The sequence below is a fragment of the Ranitomeya imitator genome, chromosome 1, assembly GCF_032444005.1.
Source record: "Ranitomeya imitator isolate aRanImi1 chromosome 1, aRanImi1.pri, whole genome shotgun sequence".
NCBI classification, from domain to species: domain Eukaryota; kingdom Metazoa; phylum Chordata; class Amphibia; order Anura; family Dendrobatidae; genus Ranitomeya; species Ranitomeya imitator.
This window is the reverse complement of record NC_091282.1, coordinates 131,244,913-131,272,281: the sequence shown is the minus strand read 5'-3', so window position 1 is coordinate 131,272,281 and position 27,369 is coordinate 131,244,913. Positions and strand designations below refer to the sequence as shown.

The following is a 27,369-nucleotide window of genomic DNA, read 5'->3' as shown; positions in this document are numbered from 1 at the left end:
GGATTCTGTGGTGGACAGGTTGCAGCAGATCTGGACTCAGGTAGTGGACAATTTGGCCTTGTCCCAGGAGAAGGCTCAACTTTTCGCTAATCGCAGACGCCGTGTGGGTCCCCGACTTCGTGTTGGGGATCTGGTTTGGTTATCTTCTCGTCATATTCCTATGAAGGTTTCCTCTCCTAAATTTAAACCTCGTTTTATTGGTCCGTATAGGATTTCTGAGATTCTCAATCCTGTGTCTTTTCGTCTGACCCTCCCAGACTCCTTTTCCATACATAATGTATTCCATAGGTCGTTGTTGCGGAGATACGTGGCACCTATGGTTCCATCTGTTGAACCTCCTGCCCCGGTTTTGGTGGAGGGGGAATTGGAGTATATTGTGGAGAAAATTTTGGATTCTCGTGTTTCTAGACGGAAACTCCAGTATCTGGTTAAATGGAAGGGTTATGCTCAGGAAGATAATTCCTGGGTTTTTGCCTCTGATGTCCATGCTCCAGATCTTGTTCGTGCCTTTCATGTGGCTCATCCTGGTCGGCCTGGGGGCTCTGGTGAGGGTTCGGTGACCCCTCCTCAAGGGGGGGTACTGTTGTGAATTCTGTGGCTGAATTCACTCCTGTGGTCACAAGTGGTACTGCAGCTTCTGAGCTTCCTCCCTCAGGTGTTCTGGTGAGCTCGTTGGCTGCTTTGTTATTTAACTCCACCTGATTCTGTCTTCCTTGCTCCTTGTCAATGTTCCAGTGTTGGACCTGAGCTTCTGGATCTTTCCTGTGGCCTGCTGCTCTGCTTAGATAAGTGTTTCTTTGCTTTTGTTGCTACTTTTTCTGTCCAGCTTGTCTATTCGTTTTTGCTGGAAGCTCTGAGACGCAAAGGGTGCACCGCCGTGCCGTTAGTTCGGCACGGTGGGTCTTTTTGCCCCCTTTGCGTGGTTTTTCGCTTTAGGGTTTTTTGTAGACTGCAAAGTTCTCTTTGCTATCCTCGCTCTATCTAGAATATCGGGCCTCACTTTGCTGAATCTATTTCATCCCTACGTTTGTCTTTTCATCTTGCTAACAGTCATTATATGTGGGGGGCTGCCTTTTCCTTTGGGGTATTTCTCTGAGGCAAGTCAGGCTTGTTTTTCTATCTTCAGGCTAGTCAGCTCCTCAGGCTGTGCCGAGTTGCATAGGTAGTGACAGGCGCAATCCACAGCTGCCTTTAGTTGTGTTTAGGATAGGTTCAGGTATTGCGGTCTACAGAGATTCCACGTCTCAGAGCTCGTTCTATTGTTTTTGGGTTATTATCAAATCACTGTATGTGCTCTGATTGCTGGCACACTGTGTCACTGGATTGCCTACATAACACACTTCCGTATAATCAGATTGAAAATGGCAGTCTTCAGAGACCATTTGCCTTGCCTCAGAAGCTTGCGGCTCAAAAAGTCCGCTGCGGTATTATCTTTCCCTCTTATATGCAGAGCTGTTAAAGATAGAAAATGTTGTTCTGCAAGTTGGAACAGGCGTTCTGTTACTTCCATCAGATGTTTGGAACGAACTCTGGACACCACAGCCTTGGGAAGCTTTTCAAATGTAATGTCCTGCTCAAGGAGGGGAGTACACAGCCTCACTTGCACTAAACGCTAATATCCAAGACAAAAAACACACATTGATCTGGAGTTTGAGTTGGTATACATGCAACATATAAACGCATTTTCACATGGCCTTATTGCCCGACATACAATCCTCTTTTACAATAAAGCTGGTGTTTTGTTTCTACCTCATCTACTTTACTGTATTTGAGTCCTGCCTAGTTGTGTCATTCAGTCATCGCTTCAAATGGCGCTGCAAGCAGGGTCATCGCTACCAGATCTTCGTTAGACAACTCCATAAATCCGCTGCTTGTGTCATCTGTCAATGGGAAGCCACTATCCGAAGCTGTTCAGGCGGTCACCCTGCAAGTAGAGCTCAGGATAGGAATGCGACACACTGAGAAGATCGCCTTCTACATGCTTCCTAGCCTGTCTCATCCAGAGTTATGCTGTTCGGCCTTTGCAATGCCCTAGCTGTCTTCCAAGAATTTGTGAACGACATCTTTCACATCTTACTCTACATTTGTGTCATGGTTTATCTGGATAATATCTTGCTCTTCTCTTCAGATCTGCCCTCTCATAGGCAGAACGTTCGCCAAGTCCTGCATCATCTCAGACAGTCGCCTATATGCTAAATTTGAAAAATTTGCATTTGAATAATCTTCTCTACCTTTCTTAGGTATCATGTCGGACACAGGCCTGGGGAAGGTGTCTTCCATCCTCAAGTGTCAGCACCCTGACTACTTTAAAGCTATCCAGTGATTCCAGTAATTCGTCAACTACTACCAACAATTCATTCAGCATTTTTAGGGTCCCAATCTGAAGCTATGGACTCCAGAGCTTTCCTCTCCCTGAAACACTTTTTCTCCCCTGTAGTTTTACAGTGACCAGAAGTGAACTAACAGTTCTTTCTGGAGGTAAACACTTCTTCTAGGGTCGGAGCTGTTCTTACCCAGAAGTCTCCCTCCGGCTGTATGGTGACCTGCTGTTTCTTCTCCAAGGTCTTCTCTGACCCAGAGCGCAACTACTCAAATACATCACCATAACGATCATTAATTGATGAATACATCACCAGAGCCATCAGTAGTACATGAATACCACACTGGGACAACAAACAATTCATTCATTTGTCACCACTGTCTGAACAGGAATATGCAACCAAAACCACCATCAGTACATTAATACGTTACAAGAACCAATATCAGTTTTGTTGCATACTGTATTTGTTGTATACGTGAACCCCGGCTGCAGTCACCGTTGACGTCACTTCAATTTCCAGACTCTCTAACATCACCGAGGTGTGACCCAGTCGCACACACTTCCCACAGTTGACTGAGCTGTGGGCACATCACAGCCCAGAGTGCGGTTGCGGCCATTGAAAGCAGAGGAGAGAGGGAAAGCTTGCCCTGGACACTGGGCCGTGACATGCGCTGAAAGACCAGCCACAGCCCAATCAGTCAGGGGGAGTGCGTGCAAATATGTCATGCCTTGGTGATGCAAGTGAGTCCCGAAAGTTGACATGAAATCAGTGGATGTCAGCGGCGACTGCAGTTGGGGTAACGTGATAAGGACTGAGTGAGCAGCGATAGCAACGCTCACATGCAAATAAGGCAACATAATTTACTTACAAAAATACTTATTTAAAATGACAGGTGCACTATACATTTTAGCGGACCACCTCTTCTTAGTTATATTAGTTTCCATGACTATCCTTGCTCTTAAATTTAAAATTTATGATGTCAGGGATGAATATCGCTATTTTTTTCTTGTATTGTGTAAATGGTTCCCAAACGAGGAGTGATTCTACACCTCTAACTTTGAAATTGCACTCCCTGATAAGCCCCTAAAGTACACGATCTTTTTCACACAAAAATACCAGAACGGTAAAAAAAGGTAACAATTCTAATGGAAGTGGTTGTCAGAGCTTGTTTTCTAACACATTGGAGGGGGTCATGTTACTTTAGTCTCTGACCTATTCCTTTATTTGGAGGCTGAGGGTTCATCGAGAGGGGCACCGTTAGTTTCATCTGCCTAGAGCACCAAAATACCGTGTGCCGGCTCTGCGTGCACCTCTTAATAAAGTCTGCACTTTCGACTCCTGCAAAACTTGCATAGGGCAAGCATGCGCTACTTCAGTCTTTATGAATTGGTCCCATTGTCTGCAGTGCTTTTTCTACTGATTTTTTTTTGCTGCAAAAAACGTGGTAAAAAAGCGTAAAAAAAATGCAAGGAAATTCTTTGTGTGTGAAAAAAATTCTAACAAAAAACATCTGCTGTGTGGGAAACAGCAGGAAACATCAGATGATTGCACCTTCATGATGAAACATGGACAAAACAAATGTACATAAAAAGTTGAGGGTTTTGTGTTATGCATTAGGGGAAGATGTACCAAGATCATTAGGTTTAATCACAATTGTGGCAGCAAAATTTTGCATTGCATTGATAAATTGCCCCATTGTGCATCAGCCTGATACCAGTTCTTCACGCCGGAGCTTGTAAAGCCCAATGCCATATTACACAGAACAGGACTGAAGGTAATTTATTACTGCTGACAAAGAACAATGGAAATGTATTGATACTCTGTTCCCATTCATATATGCATGCTTTTCAGATCAGATATTCCCAGAAGTATTGCCTTTATAATACAAAGTTGCATATTCTCCGGTTACTTGCTCCTACTTTGTTTGGCGCATCCCCAAATTTATATTACACAGAGGGGATCCTATAGGAAAAGATAGCATGGATTACAAGAGAAACAGACCCTTGATGTCTCCCACATACCGCATGTGAATAATGTCATAATATCCTTTCAATTATTTATTTGGAATATTAATTATTTCAAGCATTCAGAAAATATAATGGTAAGATGATGGTGTGTAAAGAGAACAAATCAACTTCTCATTACTAGCAAAAAAATGTTCCCTCGATCATTACAAAATCCTCAGAAAATTGGTGTCAATGCTGGCATACCCTTGCTACACTTTATAATGATATATCTCCCAGTAATCTCCTATTAACAGGAATCCATCAAAAGAATTAACAGCTCAAACTACATACATTACTACAAAGACCTGATGAAACGTGTGCATTTACTTTGAAAATTCATTTCAGATTGGTTACATAATCCTGATGTTAAATGGGTATTCTTTGTTCGCTACACCAATCCTTTGGATAAGAGACAACTTCCCGACCAAAGAGACCCCACCAATGCCGAGACCTGTGACTGTTAAGAGCTCTGTGTGAATGGAGAGGTCGCTGATCATGTGCACTACCGCTCCAATAATTCTTATGGGAGGGCAAAGACCAGCAGAACGCAGCACTCCACTATCTCCAGAGTTCCAATCAATGTAGTGTGTTAGGTGGCTGTTAGACACATAGCGGATGGGAGATAAACCTGAAGTAATGCTTTAGTGCATATAGGACTAAAAGGGGTTAATCGACCATGATGGGTTGACTATGAGCAGCTGAATGGCTGCACACCTTATCTCCACCCCTAGGTGTGATTCATTGGCTAAAATAATAGCTGTTTGTCTCACATATGCCTGTGTGTGGAGGTGTGCAGATCTCCTGGATTGCGTGCCTTTACTAAAAGGGCTAAGAAGCTCGACTCTAAGGGTACCGTCACACTATACGATTTACCTACGATCACGACCAGCGATATGACCTGGCCGTGATCGTAGGTAAATCGTAGTGTGGTCGCTGGGGAGCTGTCACACAGACAGCTCTCCAGCGACCAACGATGCCGAGGTCCCTGGGTAACCAGGGTAAACATCGGGTAACTAAGCGCAGGACCGCGCTTAGTTACCCGATGTTTACCCTGGTTACAAGCGTTAAACTAAAAAAAAACAAACAGCACATACTTACATTCTGGTGTCCGTCAGGTCCCTTGCAGTCTGGTTCCCGCACTCAGTGACTGCCGGCCGTAAAGTGAAAGTGAAAGCACAGCCGCTGTGCTCTGCTTTCACTTTACGGCCGGCAGTCACAGTGCGGGAAGCAGACGGCAAGGGACCTGACGGACACCAGAATGTAAGTATGTACTGTTTTTTTTTTTAGTTTAACGCTTGTAACCAGGGTAAACATCGGGTAACTAAGCGCGGTCCTGCGCTTAGTTACCCGATGTTTACCCTGGTTACAAGCGAACGCATCGCATCGCTAGATCGGTGTCACACACACCGATCTAGCGATGACAGCGGGAGATCCAGCGATGAAAGAAAGTTCTAAACGATCTGCTACGACGTACGATTCTCAGCAGGATCCCTGATCGCTGCTGCGTGTCAGACACAGCGATATCGTAACGATATCGCTGGAACGTCATGAATCGTACCGTCGTAGCGATCGAAATGTTATAGTGTGACGGTACCCTAAGACAGCACTATTGCATGGACTTGTTATATTATCTTTTACTTTGTGCCAGACAAAAGCTGCATTTAAGTTTTCTGGTTTATTAGGACTGCAATAAACCAGCCAGACTTTAAATATGAATGGTTCCTGTGGCTACATCTTTAAGAAGCCAAGTGACGTTAAAAAAAGGTGGCAGTGCGCATGATCTTCAGAGCCCCGGTTCTTGAGATCTGTGGGGTTTATAGCAGTCGTTCCCCAACTGATTAGAAAGCTATCCCCCATTCCATATATAGGGAATAACTTAAAAACTTGAGAATACCCCTTTAAGATGAGCATTTAAGGAGTCCGGCTAAAGAGTGAGAGTGCTGAAGTGAAGTTTATGTAGTATCTGCCCACCATTATGGCTGACAGCTTCTACTGAGCAGTGTGAGATCTCAGCAACAGAGAGGAAGGGCAAGAAGCTGTCAATCAGGCTAAGTGAGCAAAGATGGAGTTATTCTTTCATAAATTATACAGCGATTCTACCAATAATTATCAAAGTAAATACAACAGCCTTCTCTGGTCTAACAGATTTACAGTGCCTTGCAAAAGTATTCGGCTCCCTGGAACTTTTCAACCTTTTCCCACATATCATGCTTCAAACAAAGATACCAAATGTAAATTTTTTGGTGAAGAATCAACAACAAGTGGAACACAATTGTGAAGTTGAACGAAATTTATTGGTTATTTTAAATTTTCGTGGAAAATCAACAACTGAAAAGTGGGGCGTGCAATATTATTCAGCCCCTTTAACCCCTTCACCCCGAAGCCTGTTTTCACCTAAGTGACAGGGCCAATTTTAACAATTCTGACCACTGTCCCTTTATGAGGTTATAACTCTGAAACGCTTCAATGGATCCTGGCGATTCTGACATTGTTTTCTCGTGACATATTGTACTTCATGATAGTGGTAAAATTTATTTGATATTACCTTTGTTTATTTGTGAAAAAAATGGAAATTTGGCAAAAATTTTGAAAATTTTGCAATTTTTAAACTTTGAATTTTTATACCCTTGCATTAGAGACTCATATCGCACAAATTAGTTAATAAATAACATTTCCCACATGTCTACTTTACATCAGCAACATTTTGGAACCAATTTTTTTTTCGTTAGGGAGTTATAAGGGTTAAAAGTTAAACAGCGATTTCTCATTTTTTCATCAACTTTTATAAAACCATTTTTTGTAGGGACCACATCATATTTGAAGTCACTTTGAGAGGCTTATAGGATTTAAAATACCCAAAAGTGACACCATTCTAAAAACTACACCCCCCGAGGTACTCAAAACCACATTCAAGAAGTTTATTAACCCTTCAGGTGCTTCACAGGAATTAACGGAATGTGGAAGGAAAAAAATAACATTTAACTTTTTTTTTCACATAATGATCTTTTAGCAACATTTTTTTTATTTTCACAAGGGTAAAAGAAGAAAATGGACCACGAAAGTTGTTGTGCAATTCCTTCTGAATACACTGATACCCCATATGTGGGAGAAAACCACTGTCTGGGTGCACGGCAGGGCTCGGAAGGGAAGGAGCGCCTTTTGACTATTTCAAACCAAAATTGGCTGGAATTGAGATCGGACACCATGTCCCGTTTGGAGAGCCCCTGATGTACCTAAACAGTGGAAAACCGCCACAAGTGACCCCATTTTGGAAACTAGACCCTTCAAGGAACTTATCTAGCTATGTGGTGAGCACATTGAACCCCCAGGTGCTTCACAAAAGTTTAGAACGTGGAGGCGTAAAAATAAAAATTCACATTTTTCCCCCAAAAATGATCTTTTAACAACAATTTTTTTATCTTCACAAGTGTAAAAGGAGAAAATGGACCACTAAAGTTGTTGACCAATTTATCCTGAATACACTGATGCCCCATATGTGGGGGAAAACCACTGTTTGGGCACACGGCAGGGCTCGGAAGGGAAGGAGCGCCATTTGACTTTTACAAACCAAAATTGGCTGGAATTGAGATTGGACACCATGTCCCGTTTGGAGAGCCACTGATGTGCCTAAACAGTGGAAAACCGCCACAAGTGACCCCATTTTGGAAACTAGACCCTTCAAGGAACTTATCTAGCTATGTAGTGAGCACATTGAACCCCCAGGTGCTTCACAAAAGTTTAGAACGTGGAGGCGTAAAAATAAAAATTCACATTTTTCCCCCAAAAATGATCTTTTAACAACAATTTTTTTATCTTCACAAGTGTAAAAGGAGAAAATTGACCACTAAAGTTGTTGACCAATTTATCCTGAATACACTGATACCCCATATGTGGGGGAAAACCACTGCTTGGGCACACGGCAGGGCTCGGAAGGGAAGGAGCGCCATTTGACTTTTACAAACCAAAATTGGCTGGAATTGAGATTGGACACCATGTCCCGTTTGGAGAGCCACTGATGTGCCTAAACAGTGGAAAACCGCCACAAGTGACCCCATTTTGGAAACTAGACCCTTCAAGGAACTTATCTAGCTATGTGGTGAGCACATTGAATCCCCAGGTGCTTCACAAAAGTTTAGAACGTAGAGGCGTAAAATTAAAAATTCACATTTTTTCCCCAAAAATGATCTTTTAACAACAATTTTTTTATCTTCACAAGTGTAAAAGGAGAAAATGGACCACTAAAGTTGTTGACCAATTTATCCTGAATACACTGACACCCCATATGTGGGGGAAAACCACTGCTTGGGCACACGGCAGGGCTCGGAAGGGAAGGAGCGCCATTTGACTTTTACAAACCAAAATTGGCTGGAATTGAGATCGGACACCATGTCCCGTTTGGAGAGCCCCTGATGTGCCTAAACAGTGGAAAACCGCCACAAGTGACCCCATTTTGGAAACTAGACCCTTCAAGGAACTTATCTAGCTATGTGGGGAGCACATTGAACCCCCAGGTGCTTCACAAAAGTTTAGAACGTAGAGGCGTAAAAATAAAAATTCACATTTTTTTTCCCAAAAATGATCTTTTAACAACAATTTTTTTATCTTCACAAGTGTAAAAGGAGAAAATGGACCACTAAAGTTGTTGACCAATTTATCCTGAATACACTGACACCCCATATGTGGGGGAAAACCACTGCTTGGGCACACGGCAGGGCTCGGAAGGGAAGGAGCGCCATTTGACTTTTACAAACCAAAATTGGCTGGAATTGAGATCGGACACCATGTCCCGTTTGGAGAGCCCCTGATGTGCCTAAACAGTGGAAAACCGCCACAAGTGACCCCATTTTGGAAACTAGACCCTTCAAGGAACTTATCTAGCTATGTGGTGAGCACATTGAACCCCCAGGTGCTTCACAAAAGTTTAGAACGTAGAGGCGTAAAAATAAAAATTCACATTTTTTTTTCCCAAAAATGATCTTTTAACAACAATTTTTTTATCTTCACAAGTGTAAAAGGAGAAAATGGACCACTAAAGTTGTTGACCAATTTATCCTGAATACACTGATACCCCATATGTGGGGAAAAACCACTGTTTGTGCGCATGGCAGAGCTCGGAAGGGAAGGAGCAGCATTTGGAATGCAGACTTAGATGGATTGGTCTGCAGGCGTCACGTTGCATTTGCAGAGCCCCTGATGTGCCTAAACAGTGGAAAACCGCCACAAGTGACCCCATTTTGAAAACTGGACCTCCCAAGGAATTTATTTAGATATGTGGTGAGCACCGTAAACCTCCAAGTGCCTCACTCCACAAGTGACCCCATTTTGAAAACTGGACCTCCCAAGGAATTTATTTAGATATGTGGTGAGCACCGTAAACCTCCAAGTGCCTCACTCCACAAGTGACCCCATTTTGAAAACTGGACCTCCCAAGGAATTTATTTAGATATGTGGTGAGCACCGTAAACCTCCAAGTGCCTCACTCCACAAGTGACACCATTTTGAAAACTGGACCTCCCAAGGAATTTATTTAGATATGTGGTGAGCACCGTAAACCTCCAAGTGCCTCACTCCACAAGTGACCCTATTTTTAAAACTGGACCTCCCAAGGAATTTATTTAGATATGTGGTGAGCACCGTAAACCTCCAAGTGCCTCACTCCACAAGTGACCCTATTTTTAAAACTGGACCTCCCAAGGAATTTATTTAGATATGTGGTGAGCACCGTAAACCTCCAAGTGCCTCACTCCACAAGTGACCCTATTTTTAAAACTGGACCTCCCAAGGAATTTATTTAGATATGTGGTGAGCACCGTAAACCTCCAAGTGCCTCACTCCACAAGTGACCCTATTTTTAAAACTGGACCTCCCAAGGAATTTATTTAGATATGTGGTGAGCACCGTAAACCTCCAAGTGCCTCACTCCACAAGTGACCCTATTTTTAAAACTGGACCTCCCAAGGAATTTATTTAGATATGTGGTGAGCACCGTAAACCTGCAAGTGCCTCACTCCACAAGTGACCCCATGTTGGAAACTACACAGTGTGTTGTGTCAACAGGGTATAAACTAATTTTTATTAATTTGTGGACGTGTGGTATGCTTTGAAGCAATCCTTAATGCAAAGGCCAGGTTTCTCAGGGCAGGTTTCACAATGGTAAATTGTGTCCTTTCGGATTCCCCTCTTGGAACATACTCTGCACCGTTTTTGTGATCGTCCTGTCCTCGCTGTTTGGGGAACCTGTCCTGGGAAATGTTGACCTTGGACAATACGGGCACTATCAGATTCAGAAGTACTGGGACCCTCACCTCCCTGAGTGCCAAACATTAGGGCCTTGATGACTACCTCCTGAAACTGAAGGAAGGTCCCCGTATTGCCTGCAGATCGGGACAGCACAAAAGCATTGTACAGTGCCATCTGTACAATGTGCACGGCCAATTTTTTGTACCATACGTAAGCTTTTCGCATGGCACTGTATGGTTGGAGAACCTGATCTGAGAGATCCACACCACCCATGTACCGATTGTAATCCAGGATACAATCTGGCTTTGGGACTTGTGTTGTGGTCCCACGAACAGTGACAAGGGTGCTGTTGTCACGGTGTATGGTGGTCAGGATAAGGACATCCCTTTTGTCCTTATACTTGACCACCAGCATGTTGTCGCTGCATTTGGCTCTGCTTTCCCCTTTTCTTAGCGTTTGCCCAATTAGCGGCTTAGGGAGGCCTCGCTGATTTTTTCGCACGGTGCCACATGCAGCTGTACCTCTGGCAGAGAGGGCCTTGAAGAGTGGGATGCTGGTGTAAAAGTTGTCAATGTAGAGGTGATAACCCTTATCCAGCAGTGGGTGCAGCAATTCCCACACAATTTTCCCACTCACCCCCAGGATGGGGGGGCATTCAGGGGGGTTAATCTGGGTGTCCTTACCCTCGTAGACCCTAAATCTGTGGGTGTACCCTGAGGTACTCTCGCACAGTTTGTACAACTTTATTCCGTACCTGGACCTCTTACTGGGCAGGTACTGTCGGAATTTTAGCCTCCCTTTGAAATGAACGAGAGATTCATCAATAGCGATGTCCCTCTGGGGTGTGTACGCCTCAGCAAATTTTCTGCTGAAGTGTTCAACCACTGGACGAATTTTATATAGACGATCAAAGTTTGGATCGTCTCGGGGAGGACACTGCGCATTATCACTGAAATGCAAAAATTTTTGGATCGCTTCAAATCGTGTCCTTTTCATGGCCATGCGGAATACCGGTGTACTGTAGAGAATGTCAGTACTCCAGTATTGCCGAAGCTTTGGCTTTTTGATTAGGCCCATATGCAGCACAATTCCCCAAAATGTCATCATCTCTGCTGCATTTACGGGGGTCCATCTGGCATAAAATGACGTGGGATTTTGGGTGAAAAATTGTTGGGCATACAGGTTCGTCTGGGCCACCATAATATTTATTATTTCATCACTGAAAAAGAATTTGAAGAAATCAATTTCAGTGAGGCCAGTCGTGTCAAACTGGATTCCTGAGCTGCTGCTGAAATCCGGAATGACGGGCTGAAAATTTTCCGGGGGTGCAATCCATACGGGATCGATTGCTGCAGGAGTTGCCTGGGTCCTACGGCGCCTTATTAGGGGTCTTTCCTCACCAGATGAGGAGGAGGATGAGGAGGAGGAGGAGGAGGAATAGAGGAACGTGGGATCTTCCTCACTGGCTGAATCTGTGTCGGACGCAAGGATGGCGTAAGCCTCCTCTGGTGAATAGCGCCTTGTTGACGAATGGGCCATTTTTTTTTTCCCAAACGCACTAAAAATTAGACGACGCAACTAATTATTCTTTTTACAAAAGAAAAGCGAACGCCACTAACAGTGTGACGTACGCTCCCCTAATGCACTAGAGATTATCCGGCGATAGCAGATTTTTTTTATGCACAAGACGCTACCTCCCTACCTATAAAACTCAGTACGATTTTTTTTTTCTAAAAGATGATCGGTCGTCACTAACGCTGTGACGCCGGCTACACTAACACGCTACCACTAAACTACTCTGTACAATTTTTTTTTTTCTCTAAAAAAAAAAAAAGACCGGTCGTCACGAACGCTGTGACACCAGCTAATCTACGTCTAAGACTACACTGTACTAACTACTATTATATTTTTGTAAAAGAAAAAAAAAAAAATCGGACGTCGCTTAGACTGCGAAGTCCGTTACACTAACTAGCTAAAAAATAAAAGTCCTGTGGCGCAGTCTCTAATCAGCAGCGATACTGATCAGAGCGCTGCGGACACAGGAAGAGCACGAATGCTCTGCGCGGGACGCCGCGCACAGGAAAAAAGCGCAAAAAAGTGCGCACAAAATTGAATTGGAGGGGGCTACTTGAACAGGGATGGAGGGACGTCACCAAACACTGACGCCGGCTACGCTACCTTGTTACGTCTAAAACTACACTGTACTAACTACAATTTTTTTTCTAAAAAAAAAAAAACGGACGTCGCTTAGACTGCAATGTCCGCTACACTAACTAACTAAAAAAAAAAAAGTCCTGTGGCGCAGTCTCTGATCAGCAGCGATACTGATCAGAGCGCTGCGGACACAGGAAGAGCACGAATGCTCTGCGCGGGACGCCGCGCACAGGAAAAAAAGCGCAAAAAAGTGCGCAAAAATTTCAATTGGAGGGTGGGGGAGGGAGGGGGTACTGGAACAGGGATGGGGGGATGGGAAAGGGGTGGGGGAGGTGCTGCTGCTGCTGTGATCACAGGAGTCACACAGCAGGCAGATGGCAGCAGAGAGCACAGAGCACTGGAGCACAAGCTGGAGCACAAGCTGGAAGCAGGAGATCGCAGGGACGATCGCACTGGCCACCAATGGATTATTTGACTAAGGTGACAGAGGGGCTTAGACCACCGCTCTGCACGCCAAATCTGAGAGAATGATGGCGTGCAGGGCGGTGATCGGTATTTTAAATTAACCCCTTTGGCGCTGATTGGCTAGAAGCTATTGTTCAGCCAATCAGCGCCATAGGGGTTAATCAGGTGAGGTGACGTGGTGATCACCCCACCTACTGTGACGGCTGTGATTGGTGCGACGTCACACAGCATCAATCACAGCCTGTCACATGCTTTTTTTTTTTTTTTTTTTAAACTTTATTGTCAAATCGCTGTGATTGGCTGGTCAGAATTGACCAGCCAATCACAGCGATCGCTGATGCGGGGGGGCGGTGCAGGCACTCGGGGCTGCGTGCACGGATGGTCTGCTGTCAGGGACAGCAGACACCGGAACCCGATCACCGCGCGGTGCCGCGCGGTGACCGGAAAATGGCGGCGCCGTACTAGTACTGCGGCTGGCACTAATGCAGTGCCGGCAGCGCCGTACTAGTACGGCGCATGGCGCGAAGGGGTTAACTTAATACTTTGTTGCGCCACCTTTTGCTGCGATTACAGCTGCAAGTCGCTTGGGGTATGTCTCTATCAGTTTTCACATCGAGAGACATATTCTTGCCTATTCTTCCTTGGCAAACAGCTCGAGCTCAGTGAGGTTTGATGGAGATCGTTTGTGAACAGCAGTTTTCAGCTCTTTCCACAGATTCTCGATTGGATTGAAGTCTGGACTTTGACTTGGCCATTCTAACACCTGGATACGTTTATTTGTGAACCATTCCATTGTAGATTTTGCTTTATGTTTGGGATCATTGTCTTGTTGGAAGACAAATCTCCGTCCTAGTCTCAGGTCTTTTGCAGACTCCATCAGGTTTTCTTCCAGAATGGTCCTGTACTTGGCTCCATCCATCTTCCCATCAATTTTAACCATCTTCACTTTCCCTGCTGAAGAAAAGCAGGCCCAAACCATGATGCTGCCACCACCATATTTGACAGAGGGGACGGTGTGTTCAGCGTGATGAGCTGTGTTGCTTTTACGCCAAATATTTTGTTTGGCATTGTTGCCAAAAAGTTCGATTTTGGTTTCATCTGAGCAGAGCACCTTCTTCCACATGTTTGGTGTGTCTCCCAGGTGGCTTGTTGGAAACTTTAAACGACACCTTTCATGGATATCTTTGAGAAATGGTTTTCTTCTTGCCACTCTTCCATAAAGGCCAGATTTGTGCAGTGTACGACTGATTGTTGTCCTATGGACAGACTGTCCCACCTCAGCTGTAGATCTCTGCAGTTCATTCAGAGTGATCATGGGCCTCTTGGCTGCATCTCTGATCAGTCTTCTCCTTGCTTGAGATGAAAGTTTAGAGGGACAGCCGGGTCTTGGTAGATTTGCAGTGGTATGATACTCCTTCCATTTCAATATGATCGCTTGCACAGTGCTCCTTGGGATGTTTAAAGTTTTGGAAATCATTTTGTATCCAAATCCGGCTTTAAACTTCTCCACAACAGTATCACGGACCTGCCTGTTGTGTTCCTCGGTCTTCATGATGCTCTCTGTGCTTCAAACAGAACCCTGAGACTATCACAGAGCAGGTGCATTTATACGGAGACTTGAATACACATAGGTGGATTATATTTATCATCATTAGACATTTAGGACAACATTGGATCATTCAGAGATCCATAATGAACTTCTCGAGTGAGTTTGCTACACTCAAAGTAAAGGGGCCGAATAATTTTGCACGCCCCACTTTTCAGTTTTTGATTTTCCACAAAAATTTAAAATAAGCATTACATTTAGTTCAACTTCAGAATTGTGTTCCACTTGTTGTTGATTCTTCACCAAAAATTTACATTTGGTATCTTTATGTTTGAAGCATGATATGTGGGAAAAGGTTGAAAAGTTCCAGGGAGCTGAGTACTTTTGCAAGGCACTGTATTTAATAATGTATGCAGTTTGTATTTTGAAATCTGGTGAAAGATCTGCTTTATGATTCAGTCACATAATCATGAGATATGATTAGACGTATTGGATATATCAGAACTCTGTCCCCAATGAATGACAATGAGACTATGCAGCATCCTTCCTGTACATAATTCCCTGGTTGAAGGACACATTAGCAGTGACAAGTTGCTTTATATTGTAATCGGTGGCCATACACTTGGCAGCTATAAAGAACTCAAGTGGCTTTACTATGAATGTAATTAATAACTAACTTAACTCGACAAATACTTTTTATAGTGTATTAGTTTCATGAATGATACTTTCAGTTCTGTCGACAATTCTGACTTCTGAGTGATTGGCAAGGTAAAACAAAAAACTGCAGTAAAACGGATATCACCTTTATTACATTCATATACAGGAAGATGGCTGCTAGGAATATGGCTTTTATATCAGTAGTGATATGAGATGTACTTTTTGAAGTGGTAATGCAAAGTTACATTGAAACAAGTTGATACATAAATTGTGTGTAGAGGAGCTGCGGAGACACATCACGTGTTTCTCAACGCAGGATGTGAATCCAACCAGGAACCATTGACAAGTGGCACCAGCTGAAGGAAAGAGCCAGGCTAAATAGCCGAGCAGAATAGACAATCAGTGGAGGCAGCTGAAGACAGCTAAATCCAAGGAGCAGCCATACCACTTAAAACCACCGGAGGGAGCCCAAGAGCAGAACTCACAAAAGTGCCACTTACAACCACCGGAGGGAGCCGAAGAGCGGAATTCACAACAGACAACAACCCAGCAGCAGGACCGCTACCTCCGCCTTTGTGCAAGGAGGAACAGGAGGAGCACAGCCAGAACTCTGCAAAATGACCTCCAGCAGGCCACAAATGTGCATGTGTCAGCACAAATGGTTAGAAACTGACTCTGTGAGGACGGTCTGAGTGCCGGCGTCCACAGATGGAGGCTGTGCTCACAGCCCAACACCATGCAGAATGCTTGGCATTTTCCACAGAGCACCGGGATTGGTAAATTTGCCACTGGTGCCCTGTGCTATTCATAAATGAAAGCAGGTTCTGGAGACGCCGTGGAGAGCCATCTGCTGCCTGCAACATCCTTCAGCATGACCAGTTTGTCAGTGTGTCAGTAATGGTGTGGGGTGGCATTTCTTTGGAGGGCCACACAGCCCTCCTTCTACTCGCCAGAGGTAGCCTGACTGCCATTAGGTACCGAGATGAAATCCTCAGACCCCTTGTGAGACCATATGCTGGTGCGGTTGGCCCTGGGCTCCTCCTAATGCAGGACAATGCCAGACCTCATGTGGCTGGAGTGTGTCAGCAGTTCCTGGAATATGAAGGCATTGAAACTATGGACCGGCCTGCCCGTTCCCCAGACCTGAATCCGATTGAACACATCTGGGACATCATGTCTCGTACCATCCACCAACGTCACGTTGCACTACAGACGGTCCATGAGTTGGCGGATGCTTTAGTCCAGGTCTGGGAGGAGATCCCTCAGGAGACCATCCGCCCCCTCATCTGGAGCATGCCCAGGTGTTATAGGGAGATGATACAGGCACGTGGAGGCTACACACACTACTGAGCATCATTTCCTTGTCTTGAGGCATTTAAACTGAAGTTGGATCAGCCAGTAACTTCATTTTCCACTTTGATTTTGAGCATCATTCCAACTCCAGACCTCAGTGGGATATTAGTTGTGATTTACATTGCACATTTTTAGGTTTTATTTTTCTCAACACATTCCAGTATGTAATGAATAAAGATTTACAACTGGAATATTTCATTCAGTGATATCTAGGATGTGGGATCTTAGTGTTCCCTTTATTTTTTTGAGTAGTGTATATACCGTATATACTCGAGTATAAGCCAAGATTTTCAGCACCTTTTTTTTAGGCTGAAAGTGCCCCTCTCAGCTTATACTCCAGTCATTGTCTCAGGGGGTCGGCGGGGGAGGGGGAGTGGGGGCTGTGACATACTCACCTGCTCCTGGCGAGGTCCCTGCATCTCCGGTCGCTGACAACTTCTTCCAGCGTTGAGCGGTCACATGGTACCGCTCATTACAGTAATGAATATGAACTAGACTCCACTCCCATAGGGGTGGAGCCGCATACTCATTACTGTAATGAGTGGTAACAGTGACCGCTCAACGCTGATAGAAGCTGTCAGTGCCTGGAGATGCAGAGACCGCGCTACTGATATTTCAATTCATTTTACTTTTATTGGCACCTATTTTTATTTTTGAAATTTACCAGTAGCTGCTGCATTTTCAACCCTAGGCTTATACTAGAGTCATTAAGTTTTCCCAGTATTTTGTGGCAAAATTAGGGGGGTCGGCTTATACTCGGGTCGGCTTATACTCGAGTATATACGGTATATAATATATATATATATATATATATATATATATATATATATATATATATATATACACACACACACATACATACAATTAAACATACACTATGCGCCGTACATGAGGGGAGATATGTGTCACCAAGGTTGCTTTCCTGCGTGATGTGAAATCCGTGTTTTCTCCAGCATGATAGGTGCTGAGAGCAATCCAGTCGCCATATGGGCACGGCTTTTATGGTAGGTAGGTCAGAGATGGGTGGGATGCCTACCCACCATATCTCCACCTCCAGGGTGTGGCTGGAGGGAGTTTAATGTCCAGATATTTTTTTCTCTGTCTGTGTTGTGTGGAGGATGGAAGCCTCCATACTGAGGCTCCTGTGAGAGCTGCTATATGTGTTGTCCCAGAAGTACTGGGCAAGACAGTGTATAATTTGTTTACTTTCGTTTGAGCCTGAAAGGCTGTTTTCTGTTACCAGTTTGGGATTTTGGTTTATTTATGACCACCCTGAGACTTTAACCAAAGTTGGTCCTGTGTCTACCTCGAGGAGCAGTAAGTGAGCCGACCTTCCACAACATTTACATAGAGATCACACACATAGAAATAATGGAGGTGACCATTACAGTCGCCTTCCTCTGGCATCCTTACCTAACTGTGCTTTGGGCAAGTGCTGTCTCTGCCCCTCAACTAAGTCAAAATACCTTGACAGATCAGGGTTTTGGCGGCACAAGTGAAGCCACCTCAGTTTTAGGCAGGTGATGTTAATGCTATGTCTCTGCAGTGTATATACTTTCTATAACTAAAAACAAAACAAAACGATATATATGTTTTAGAACAGCATAATGATTTCCCAATGCTTTTCTTTCACCAAAGTTGCCATGGAGGTCATTTGAGGCAACAAACCTTATAACATTGTATTAGTCAAGAAACTCTTATTGTTCCTGAATATTCACTATAAACACAGGCTTGACTGCACAGCAGTGTATAAGAAGGCTAACAGTTAAATGAATGACCTTTACAGATGTGTCCGCAAGAGAAGAAAATAATTAGCCCGACGCTCCAGCATGCCGGTTTTCAGCTTGTTGTCTAAACTCCAATTAAATCGATACTTCGAAATTGAACTAGGTAAAAACTATAGTTGTAGTTCTGATCTTTATATTGAGGTTTAGAACAAACAAACTATTAAAATAACACTTCCCAAATAACAAAACAATAATATGATGAAACTGAAACACAGTTTCCGAGATGCACAAGTCAATTGCGTGCTAATAAATAAGTTGGTTATGATGGAATTACAGGGATTTATAACAACAAAATAACTGAGATATAGCTACTAGTTTAGTGAAAGCAAGGGAAAAAAACACTTCTAAGGGATTTCCATGCATTGGGACTGCTTTAACCCCTTCCCGACCTTTGACGCCACGTAGGCGTCATGAAAGTCGGTGCCATTCCGACCCATGACGCCTATGCGGCGTCATGGAAAGATCGCGTCCCTGCAGATCGGGTGAAAGGGTTAACTCCCATTTCACCCGATCTGCAGGGACAGGGGGAGTGGTAGTTTAGCCCAGGGGGGGTGGCTTCACCCCCTCGTGGCTACGATCGCTCTGATTGGCTGTTGAAAGTGAAACTGCCAATCAGAGCGATTTGTAATATTTCACCCATTATAACGGGTGAAATATTACAATCCAGCCATGGCCGATGCTGAAATATCATCGGCCATGGCTGGAAATACTAGTGTGCCCCCACCCCACCCCTCCGATCGCCCCCCCAGCCCTCCGATCTGGCCGGTACACTGCTCCGGCTCCCCTCCGTCCAGTGCTCCGCTCCCCCCCGTGCTCTTGTCCGCTCCCCCCGTGCTCCAATCACCCCCCCGTGCTCCAATCACCCCCCCCGGTGCTCCGTTCCACCCCCCGTGCTCCGTTCCAGCCCCCCCGTGCTCCGTTCCACCCCTCCCGCACTCCGATTCCCCCCCCCCGCGCTCCGATCCCCCCCCCCCCGTGGTCCCCCCCCACCCCATCATACTTACCGATCCAGCCGGGGTCCCGTCCGTCTTCTCCCTGGGCGCCGCCATCTTCCAAAATGGCGGGCGCATGCGCAGTGCGCCCGCCGAATCTGCCGGCCGGCAGATTCGTTCCAAAGTGCATTTTGATCACTGAGATATAATCTATCTCAGTGATCAAAATAAAAAAAATAATAAATGACCCCCCCCCTTTGTCACCCCGATAGGTAGGGACAATAAAAAAATAAAGAAATTTTTTTTTTCCACTAATGTTAGAATAGGGTTAGGGTTAGGGTTAGGGTTAGGGTTAGGGCTAGGGGTAGGGTTAGGGTTAGGGGTAGGGGTAGGGTTAGGGCTAGGGTTAGGGTTTCGGTATGTGCACACGTATTCTGGTCCTCTGCGGATTTTTCCGCTGCGGATTTGATAAATCCGCAGTGCTAAACCGCTGCGGATTTATGGCGGATTTACCGCGGTTTTTCTGCGCATTTCACTGCGGTTTTACAACTGCGATTTTCTATTGGAGCAGTTGTAAAACCGCTGCGGAATCCGCACAAAGAAGTGACATGCTGCGGAATGTAAACCGCTGCGTTTCCGTGCAGTTTTTCCGCAGCATGGGCACAGCGATTTTTGTTTCCCGTAGGTTTACATTGAACTGTAAACTCATGGGAAACTGCTGCGGATCCGCAGCGTTTTCCGCAGCGTGTGCACATACCTTTAGAATTAGGCTATGTGCACACGGTGCGGATTTGGCTGCGGATTCGCAGCAGTGTTCCATCAGGTTTACAGTACCATGTAAACATATGGAAACCAAATCCGCTGTGCCCATGGTGCAGAAAATACCACGCGGAAACGCTGCGTTGTATTTTCCGCAGCATGTCAATTCTTTGTGCGGATTCCGCAGCGTTTTACACCTGTTCCTCAATAGGAATCCGCAGGTGAAATCCGCACAAAAAACACTGGAAATCCGCGGAAAATCCGCAGGTAAAAAGCAGTGCCTTTTACCCTTCGGATTTTTCAAAAATGGTGCGAAAATATCTCACACGAATCCGCAACGTGGGCACATAGCCTTAGGGTTAGGGTTGGAATTAGGGTTGTGGTTATGGTTAGGGGTGTGTTGGGGTTAGGGTTGTGGTTAGGGGTGTGTTGCGGTTAGGGTTGTGTTTAGGGTTATGGCTACAGTTGGGATTAGGGTTAGGGGTGTGTTGGGGTTAGTGTTGGAGGTAGAATTGAGGGGTTACCACTGTTTAGGCACATCAGGGGTCTCCAAACGCAACATGGCGCCACCATTGATTCCAGCCAATCTCGTATTCAAAAAGTCAAATGGTGCTCCCTCACTTCCGAGCCCTGACGTGTGCCCAAACAGTGGTTTACCCCCACATATGGGGTACCAGCATACTCAGGACAAACTGCGCAACAATTACTGGGGTCCAGTTTCTCCTGTTACCCTTGTGAATAAAAAAAAATGCTTGCTAAAACATAATTTTTGAGGAAAGAAAAATGATTTTTTATTTTCACGGCTCTGCGTTGTAAACGTCTGTGAAGCACTTGGGGGTTCAAAGTGCTCACCACATATCTAGATAAGTTCCTTGGGGGGTCTAATTTCTAAAATGGGGTCACTTGTGGGGGTTTCTACTGTTTAGGCACACCAGGGGCTCTGCAAACGCAACGTGACACCCGCAGACCATTCCATCAAAGTCTGCATTTCAAAAGTCACTACTTCCCTTCTGAGCCCCGACGTGTGCCCAAACAGTGGTTTACCCCCACTCATGGGGTATCAGCGTACTCAGGAGAAACTGGACAACAACTTTTGGGGTCCAATTTCTCCTGTAACCCTTGGGAAAATAAAAAATTCTGGGCTAAATAATTATTTTTGAGGAAAGAAAACGTATTTATTATTTTCACGGCTCTGCATTATAAACTTCTATGAAGCACTTGGGGGTTCAAAGTGCTCACCACACATCTAGATAAGTTCCTTTCGGGGTCTAGTTTCCAAAATGGGGTCACTTGTGGGGGGTTTCTACTGTTTAGGCACATCAGGGGCTCTGCAAACGCAACGTGACGCCCGCAGAGCATTCCATCAAAGTCTGCATTTCAAAACGTCACTACTTCAATTCCAAGCCCCGGCATGTGCCCAAACAGTAGTTTACCCCCACATATGGGGTATCACCATACTCAGGAGAAACTGGACAACAAATATTGGGGTCAAATTTCTCCTGTTACCCTTGGGAAAATTAAAAAATTCTGGGCTAAATAATTATTTTTGAGGAAAGAAAACGTATTTATTATTTTCACGGCTCTGCATTATAAACTTCTATGAAGCGCTTGGGGGTTCAAAGTGCTCACCACACATCTAGATAAGTTCCTTTCGGGGTCTAGTTTCCAAAATGCGGTCACTTGTGGGGGGTTTCTACTGGTAAGCCACATCAGGGGCTCTGCAAACGCAACGTGACGCCCGCAGAGCATTCCATCAAAGTCTGCATTTCAAAACGTCACTACTTCAATTCCAAGCCCCGGCATGTGCCCAAACAGTAGTTTACCCCCACATATGGGGTATCAGCGTACTCAGGAGAAACTGGACAACAACTTTTGGGGTCCAGTTTCTTCTGTAACCCTTGGGAAAATAAAAAATTCTGGGCTAAATAATTATTTTTGAGGAAAGAAAACGTATTTATTATTTTCACGGCTCTGCATTATAAACTTCTATGAAGCACTTGGGGGTTCAAAGTGCTCACCACACATCTAGATAAGTTCCTTTGGGGGTCTAGTTTCCAAAATGGGGTCACTTGTGGGGGGTTTCTACTGTTAAGCCACATCAGGGGCTCTGCAAACGCAACGTGACGCCCACAGAGCATTCCATCAAAGTCTGCATTTCAAAACGTCACTACTTCACTTCCGAGCCCCGGCATGTGCCCAAACAGTGATTTACCCCCACATATGGGGTATCAGCGTACTCAGGAGAAACTGGACAACAACTTTTGGGGTCAAATTTCTCCTGTTACCCTTGGGAAAATAAAAAATTGCAGGCTAAAAGATCATTTTTGAGAAAATAATTTTTTTTTTTTTTGCATGGCTCTGCGTTATAAACTTCTGTGAAGCACTTGGGGGTTCAAAGTCCTCACCACACATCTAGATTAGGTCCTTTGGGGGTCTAGTTTCCAAAATGGTGTCATTTCTGGGGGATCTCCAATGTTTAGGCACACAGGGGCTCTCCAAACGTGACATGGTGTCCGCTAATGATTGGAGCTAATTTTCCATTTAAAAAGCCAAATGGCGTGCCATCCCTTCCGAGCCCTGCCGTGCGCCCAAACAGTGGTTTACCCCCACATATTGGGTATCTGCGTACTCAGGACAAACAGGACAACAATATTTGGGGTCCAATTTCTCCTATTATCCTTGGCAAAATAGGAAATTCCAGGCTAAAAAATCATTTTTGAGGAAAGAAAAATTATTTTTTATTTTCATGGCTCTGCGTTATAAACTTCTGTGAAGCACCTGGGGGTTTAAAGTGCTCAATATGCATCTAGATAAGTTCCTTGGGGGGTCTAGTTTCCAAAATGGGGTCACTTGTGGGGGAGCTCCAATGTTTAGGCACACAGGGGCTCTCCAAACGCGACATGGTGTCCGCTAACAATTGGAGCTAATTTTCAATTCAAAAAGTCAAATGGCGCGCCTTCCCTTCCGAGCCCTGCCGAGTGCCCAAACAGTGGTTTACCCCCACATATGAGGTATCGACGTACTCGGGAGAAATTGCCCAACAAATTTTATGATCCATTTTACCCTACTGCCCATGTGAAAATGAAAAAATTGAGGCGAAAATAATTTTTGTGTGAAAAAAAAGTACTTTTTCATTTTTACAGATCAATTTGTGAAGCACCTGAGGGTTTAAAGTGCTCACTAGGCATCTAAATAAGTTCCTTGGGGGGTCTAGTTTCCAAAATGGGGTCACTTGTGGGGGAGCGCCAATGTTTAGGCACACAGGAGCTCTCCAAACGCGACATGGTGTCCGCTAACGATGGAAATAATTTTTCATTCAAAAAGTCAAATGGCGCTCCTTCCCTTCCGAGCCTTACCATGTGCCCAAACAGTGGTTTACCCCCACATGTGAGGTATTGGTGTACTCAGGAGAAATTGCCCAACACATTTTAGGATCCATTTTATCCTGTTGCCCATGTGAAAATGAAAAAATTGAGGCTAAAAGAATTTTTTTGTGAAAAAAAAGTACTTTTTCATATTTACGGATTAATTTGTGAAGCACCTGGGGGTTCAAAGTGCTCACTATGCATCTAGATAAGTTCCTTGGGGCGTCTAGTTTCCAAAATGGGGTCACTTGTGGGGGAGCTCCAATTTTTAGGCACACGGGGGCTCTCCAAACGTGACATGGTGTCCGCTAAAGAGTGGAGCCAATTTTTGATTCAAAAAGTCAAATGGCGCTCCTTCCCTTCCAAGCCCTGCCGTGCGCCCAAACAGTGGTTTACCCCCACATATGAGGTATCAGCGTACTCAGGACAAATTGGACAACAACTTTCGTGGTTCAGTTTCTCCTTTTACCATTGGGAAAATAAAAAAATTGTTGCTAAAAGATAATTTTTGTGACTAAAAAGTTAAATGTTCATTTTTTCCTTCCATGTTGCTTCTGCTGCTGTGAAGCACCTGAAGGGTTAATAAACTTCTTGAATGTGGTTTTGAGTACCTTGAGGGGTGCAGTTTTTAGAATGGTGTCACTTTTGGGTATTTTCAGCCATATAGACCCCTCAAACTGACTTCAAATGTGAGGTGGTCCCTAAAAAAAATGGTTTTGTAAATTTCGTTGTAAAAATGACAAATCGCTGGTCAAATTTTAACCCTTATAACTTCCTAACAAAAAAAAATTTTGTTTTCAAAATTGTGCTGATGTAAAGTAAACATGTGGGAAATGTTATTTATTAACTATTTTGTGTCACATATCTCTCTGGTTTAACAGAATAAAAATTCAAAATGTGAAAATTGCGAAATTTTCAAAATTTTCGCCAAATTTCCGTTTTTATCACAAATAAACGCAGAATTTATTGACCTAAATTTACCACTAACATGAAGCCCAATATGTCACGAGAAAACAATCTCAGAACCGCTAGGATCCGTTGAAGCGTTCCTGAGTTATTACCTCATAAAGGGACACTGGTCAGAATTGCAAAAAACGGCAAGGTCTTTAAGGTCAAAATAGGCTGGGTCATGAAGGGGTTAAAATGGAAGTTATCGTCACAAAATGACCTATTGTTTAAATTAAGGTAGGTTTTGGTGTTACATGTATATTTTAAAAAGTTTTGGCAATAGTCTCTTCTTAATATCGCAATCTTCATTTAAATGGAACCTGTCAGAATGCTGTAGATAAGCCCCTGATGTCGGTGGGCTTAGCTCATCTTCGATTTTGGGGGTGACAGGTTCCCTTTAAAAGCAAAATTACTAATCTGGACAATGGGGCTCCTTTAGACTTCCTGTCTTTTCAAAGAGTTTTTACAGCAGATTCATTATCATCAGAGGCATGATTACAATGACAAGTGGCACCACTACACACTGCTGACAACACACCATCTATCAATCACGATAGGTGATGTCACAGCTGACCCCTTTCCCCCCTCCCTTCTCAATGACCTTTGCATATACTCAGATGTTTCAATACAAAAGAAAAGGTCTGGGACTGTTTATTGCCGACATTGTACAGCTGTGTGAAAAAGTTTTTTGTTTGCCCCCTTCCTGATTTCCTATTCTTTTACATGATTGTCGCCCTTAAAGGTTTCAGATCACCACCCAAATGTAAATACTAGACAAAGATAACGCAAATAAACACAAAATGTAGTTTTTAAATTAAGGTCTTTATTATTAAGGGAAAAATAAATTCAAACCTACAGGGCCCTTTGTGATTGCCCCCCCTTAAAAAATAAATTAACTGTGGTTTATCACATCTTTGGGAAGTGAAGTTAAAATTCCCTAGTCAAACCCAGGTCTGATTACTGCCACACTTAATCAAGAAAGCCCCTTAAATAGGACCTGCCTGACAAAGTGAAGTAGACCAAAAGATACTCAAAAGCCAGAGATCATGCTGCGATCCAAAAAAAATTCTGGAACAACAGAGAAACAAAGTAATTGAGATTGTAATGCTATAGACTAGGATAATCCTAGAGTGGACCCTCTGGGCCGTGGTACCACACCTCCCCTAGGCGAGCGGAACCTATTGGACCTACCCCTATACAGGGACCATCAAGGGCAGGCCCAGGAGACTAATACCACGACAGCCGGTACCGAGAGGGTGACTTGTAGGGAACAGGTCTCAGAGGGAAGCAGCATAAGGAGCTGACAAAGAGGAAATAAGTAGGGCGACTAGTAGAGGCCAGGGTACAGAGGTAGCAGTTACGAGGGGCAAACTAGAAGGACAAGGAAAGGGCGTCTGGTGGGGACTGGTGCACAGATGATAGCAACACAAGGGATTAGGATTCCAGGCCAGATTGGGCGAGTGCCAAGAGCGGGCAACGTGAGACTGGTGAGAAGGAGCAGAGTCCGGGGCCTAGCAGGAGCACGGACGGCTGGAGACACTGTGGAGGAGACAAGGGCAAAATAGGGTTAAACGGGTACAAGGCACATAGTATGAATAGTACAGGCGAATACAAAAAGGAGCCTGTGCTAGCAAAACTAACAAAATAATCAGACATGGCCCAGGAGAGGAAGCAGCAAGAAGTACCCCATACGTTACCACCATTGGAGGAGAGGTACTTCCGGGTCAGGGCATGAAAGCTCCAAAGAGCGCAGGAGACACGCGCGCGCTTGAGTCCTAAGCCGACCAGGGGGCACGCATGAACACCGCAACCCTGCAGCAGGCCGGGAGACAGGAAGTGCTGGAGAGGAGCGGGAATGTCCCTGGCCAGCAGTGCGTTGAGATGTCGGAGCAGGCAGCGCACTGTGAGAATTGGGGTCCGGCGGACACCCGGCGATGTTACAGAAATCTATCAGTCTGGAACAGGTTATAAAGCCATATGTCAAGCTTTGGGACTCAAGTGAACCACAGTGAGAGCCATTATCCACAAATGGCTAAAACCTGGAACAATGGTGAACCTTCCTGATCAGCTAACCAAATTTAACCCAAGAACGCAGCAACCACTCATCTGGGAGGTCACAAGCATCCAACACCAACATCCGAAGAACTGCAGGCCTCACTTGCCTTAGTTAAGGTCAGTGTTCATGATTCCACCATAAGAAAGAGACTGGGCAAAAATGGCCTGCATGGCAGAGTTTCAAGATGAAAACCACTGCTGAGCAATAATAACAAAGGATCTTCTCAGTCTTGCCAGAAAACATCTTGATGATCCGCAAGACTTTAGGGAGAATAATCTGTGGATTGACGAGACAAAAGTTGAATTTTTTGGAAGGTGTATATGCCATTACATCTGATGTAGAAGTAACACGGCATTTGAGAAAAGGAACATCATATCAACAGTAAAATATGGTGATGGCAATGTGATAGTCAGGGATTGTTTTTCTGCTACAGAACCAGGAAGACTTGCTGTGGTAAATGGAACCAGGAATTCTGCTGTCTACAAAAAAATCCTGAAGGAGAATGTCTGGCCATGTGTTTGTGACCTCAAGCTGAAGTGAAATTGGGAAATGCAACAGGACAATGATCCCAAACACACTAGCAATTCCACCTCTGAATGCCCTAAGAAAAACAAAATTAAGACTTTGGGGTGGCCTAGTCAAAGTCCTGACCTTAATCCAATTGAGATGCTGTGGCATGACGTTAAAAAGATGGTTCATGCTTGGAAACTCTCAAATGTGGCTGAATTACTACAATTCTGCAAAGATGAGTGGGAAAAAATTCCTCTAGAGTGTTGTAAA

At 44.5% G+C, this 27,369-nt stretch overlaps 1 protein-coding gene and 1 long non-coding RNA gene across 4 annotated transcripts in view; one reads left to right on the top strand and one right to left on the bottom strand.

Moving 5' to 3' along the window:
• Positions 1-27,369, bottom strand: part of MSH3 (mutS homolog 3) — a 289,806-nt gene that overhangs the window by 47,566 nt on the left and 214,871 nt on the right. Inside the window, exon 21 of one of the 3 annotated variants that reach the window (XM_069751025.1) lies at positions 25,767-26,072. The exons of the other annotated variants lie outside the window; for them this stretch is intronic. Within the exon in view, the coding sequence (XP_069607126.1) occupies positions 26,045-26,072 (28 nt within the window). The 3' untranslated portion in view covers positions 25,767-26,044. Of the gene's footprint in view, positions 1-25,766; positions 26,073-27,369 lie in introns of those variants that run through there. 3 annotated transcript variants of the gene reach the window in all.
• Positions 1-27,369, top strand: part of LOC138664380 (uncharacterized) — a 314,860-nt gene that overhangs the window by 136,833 nt on the left and 150,658 nt on the right. The window lies entirely within an intron of this gene.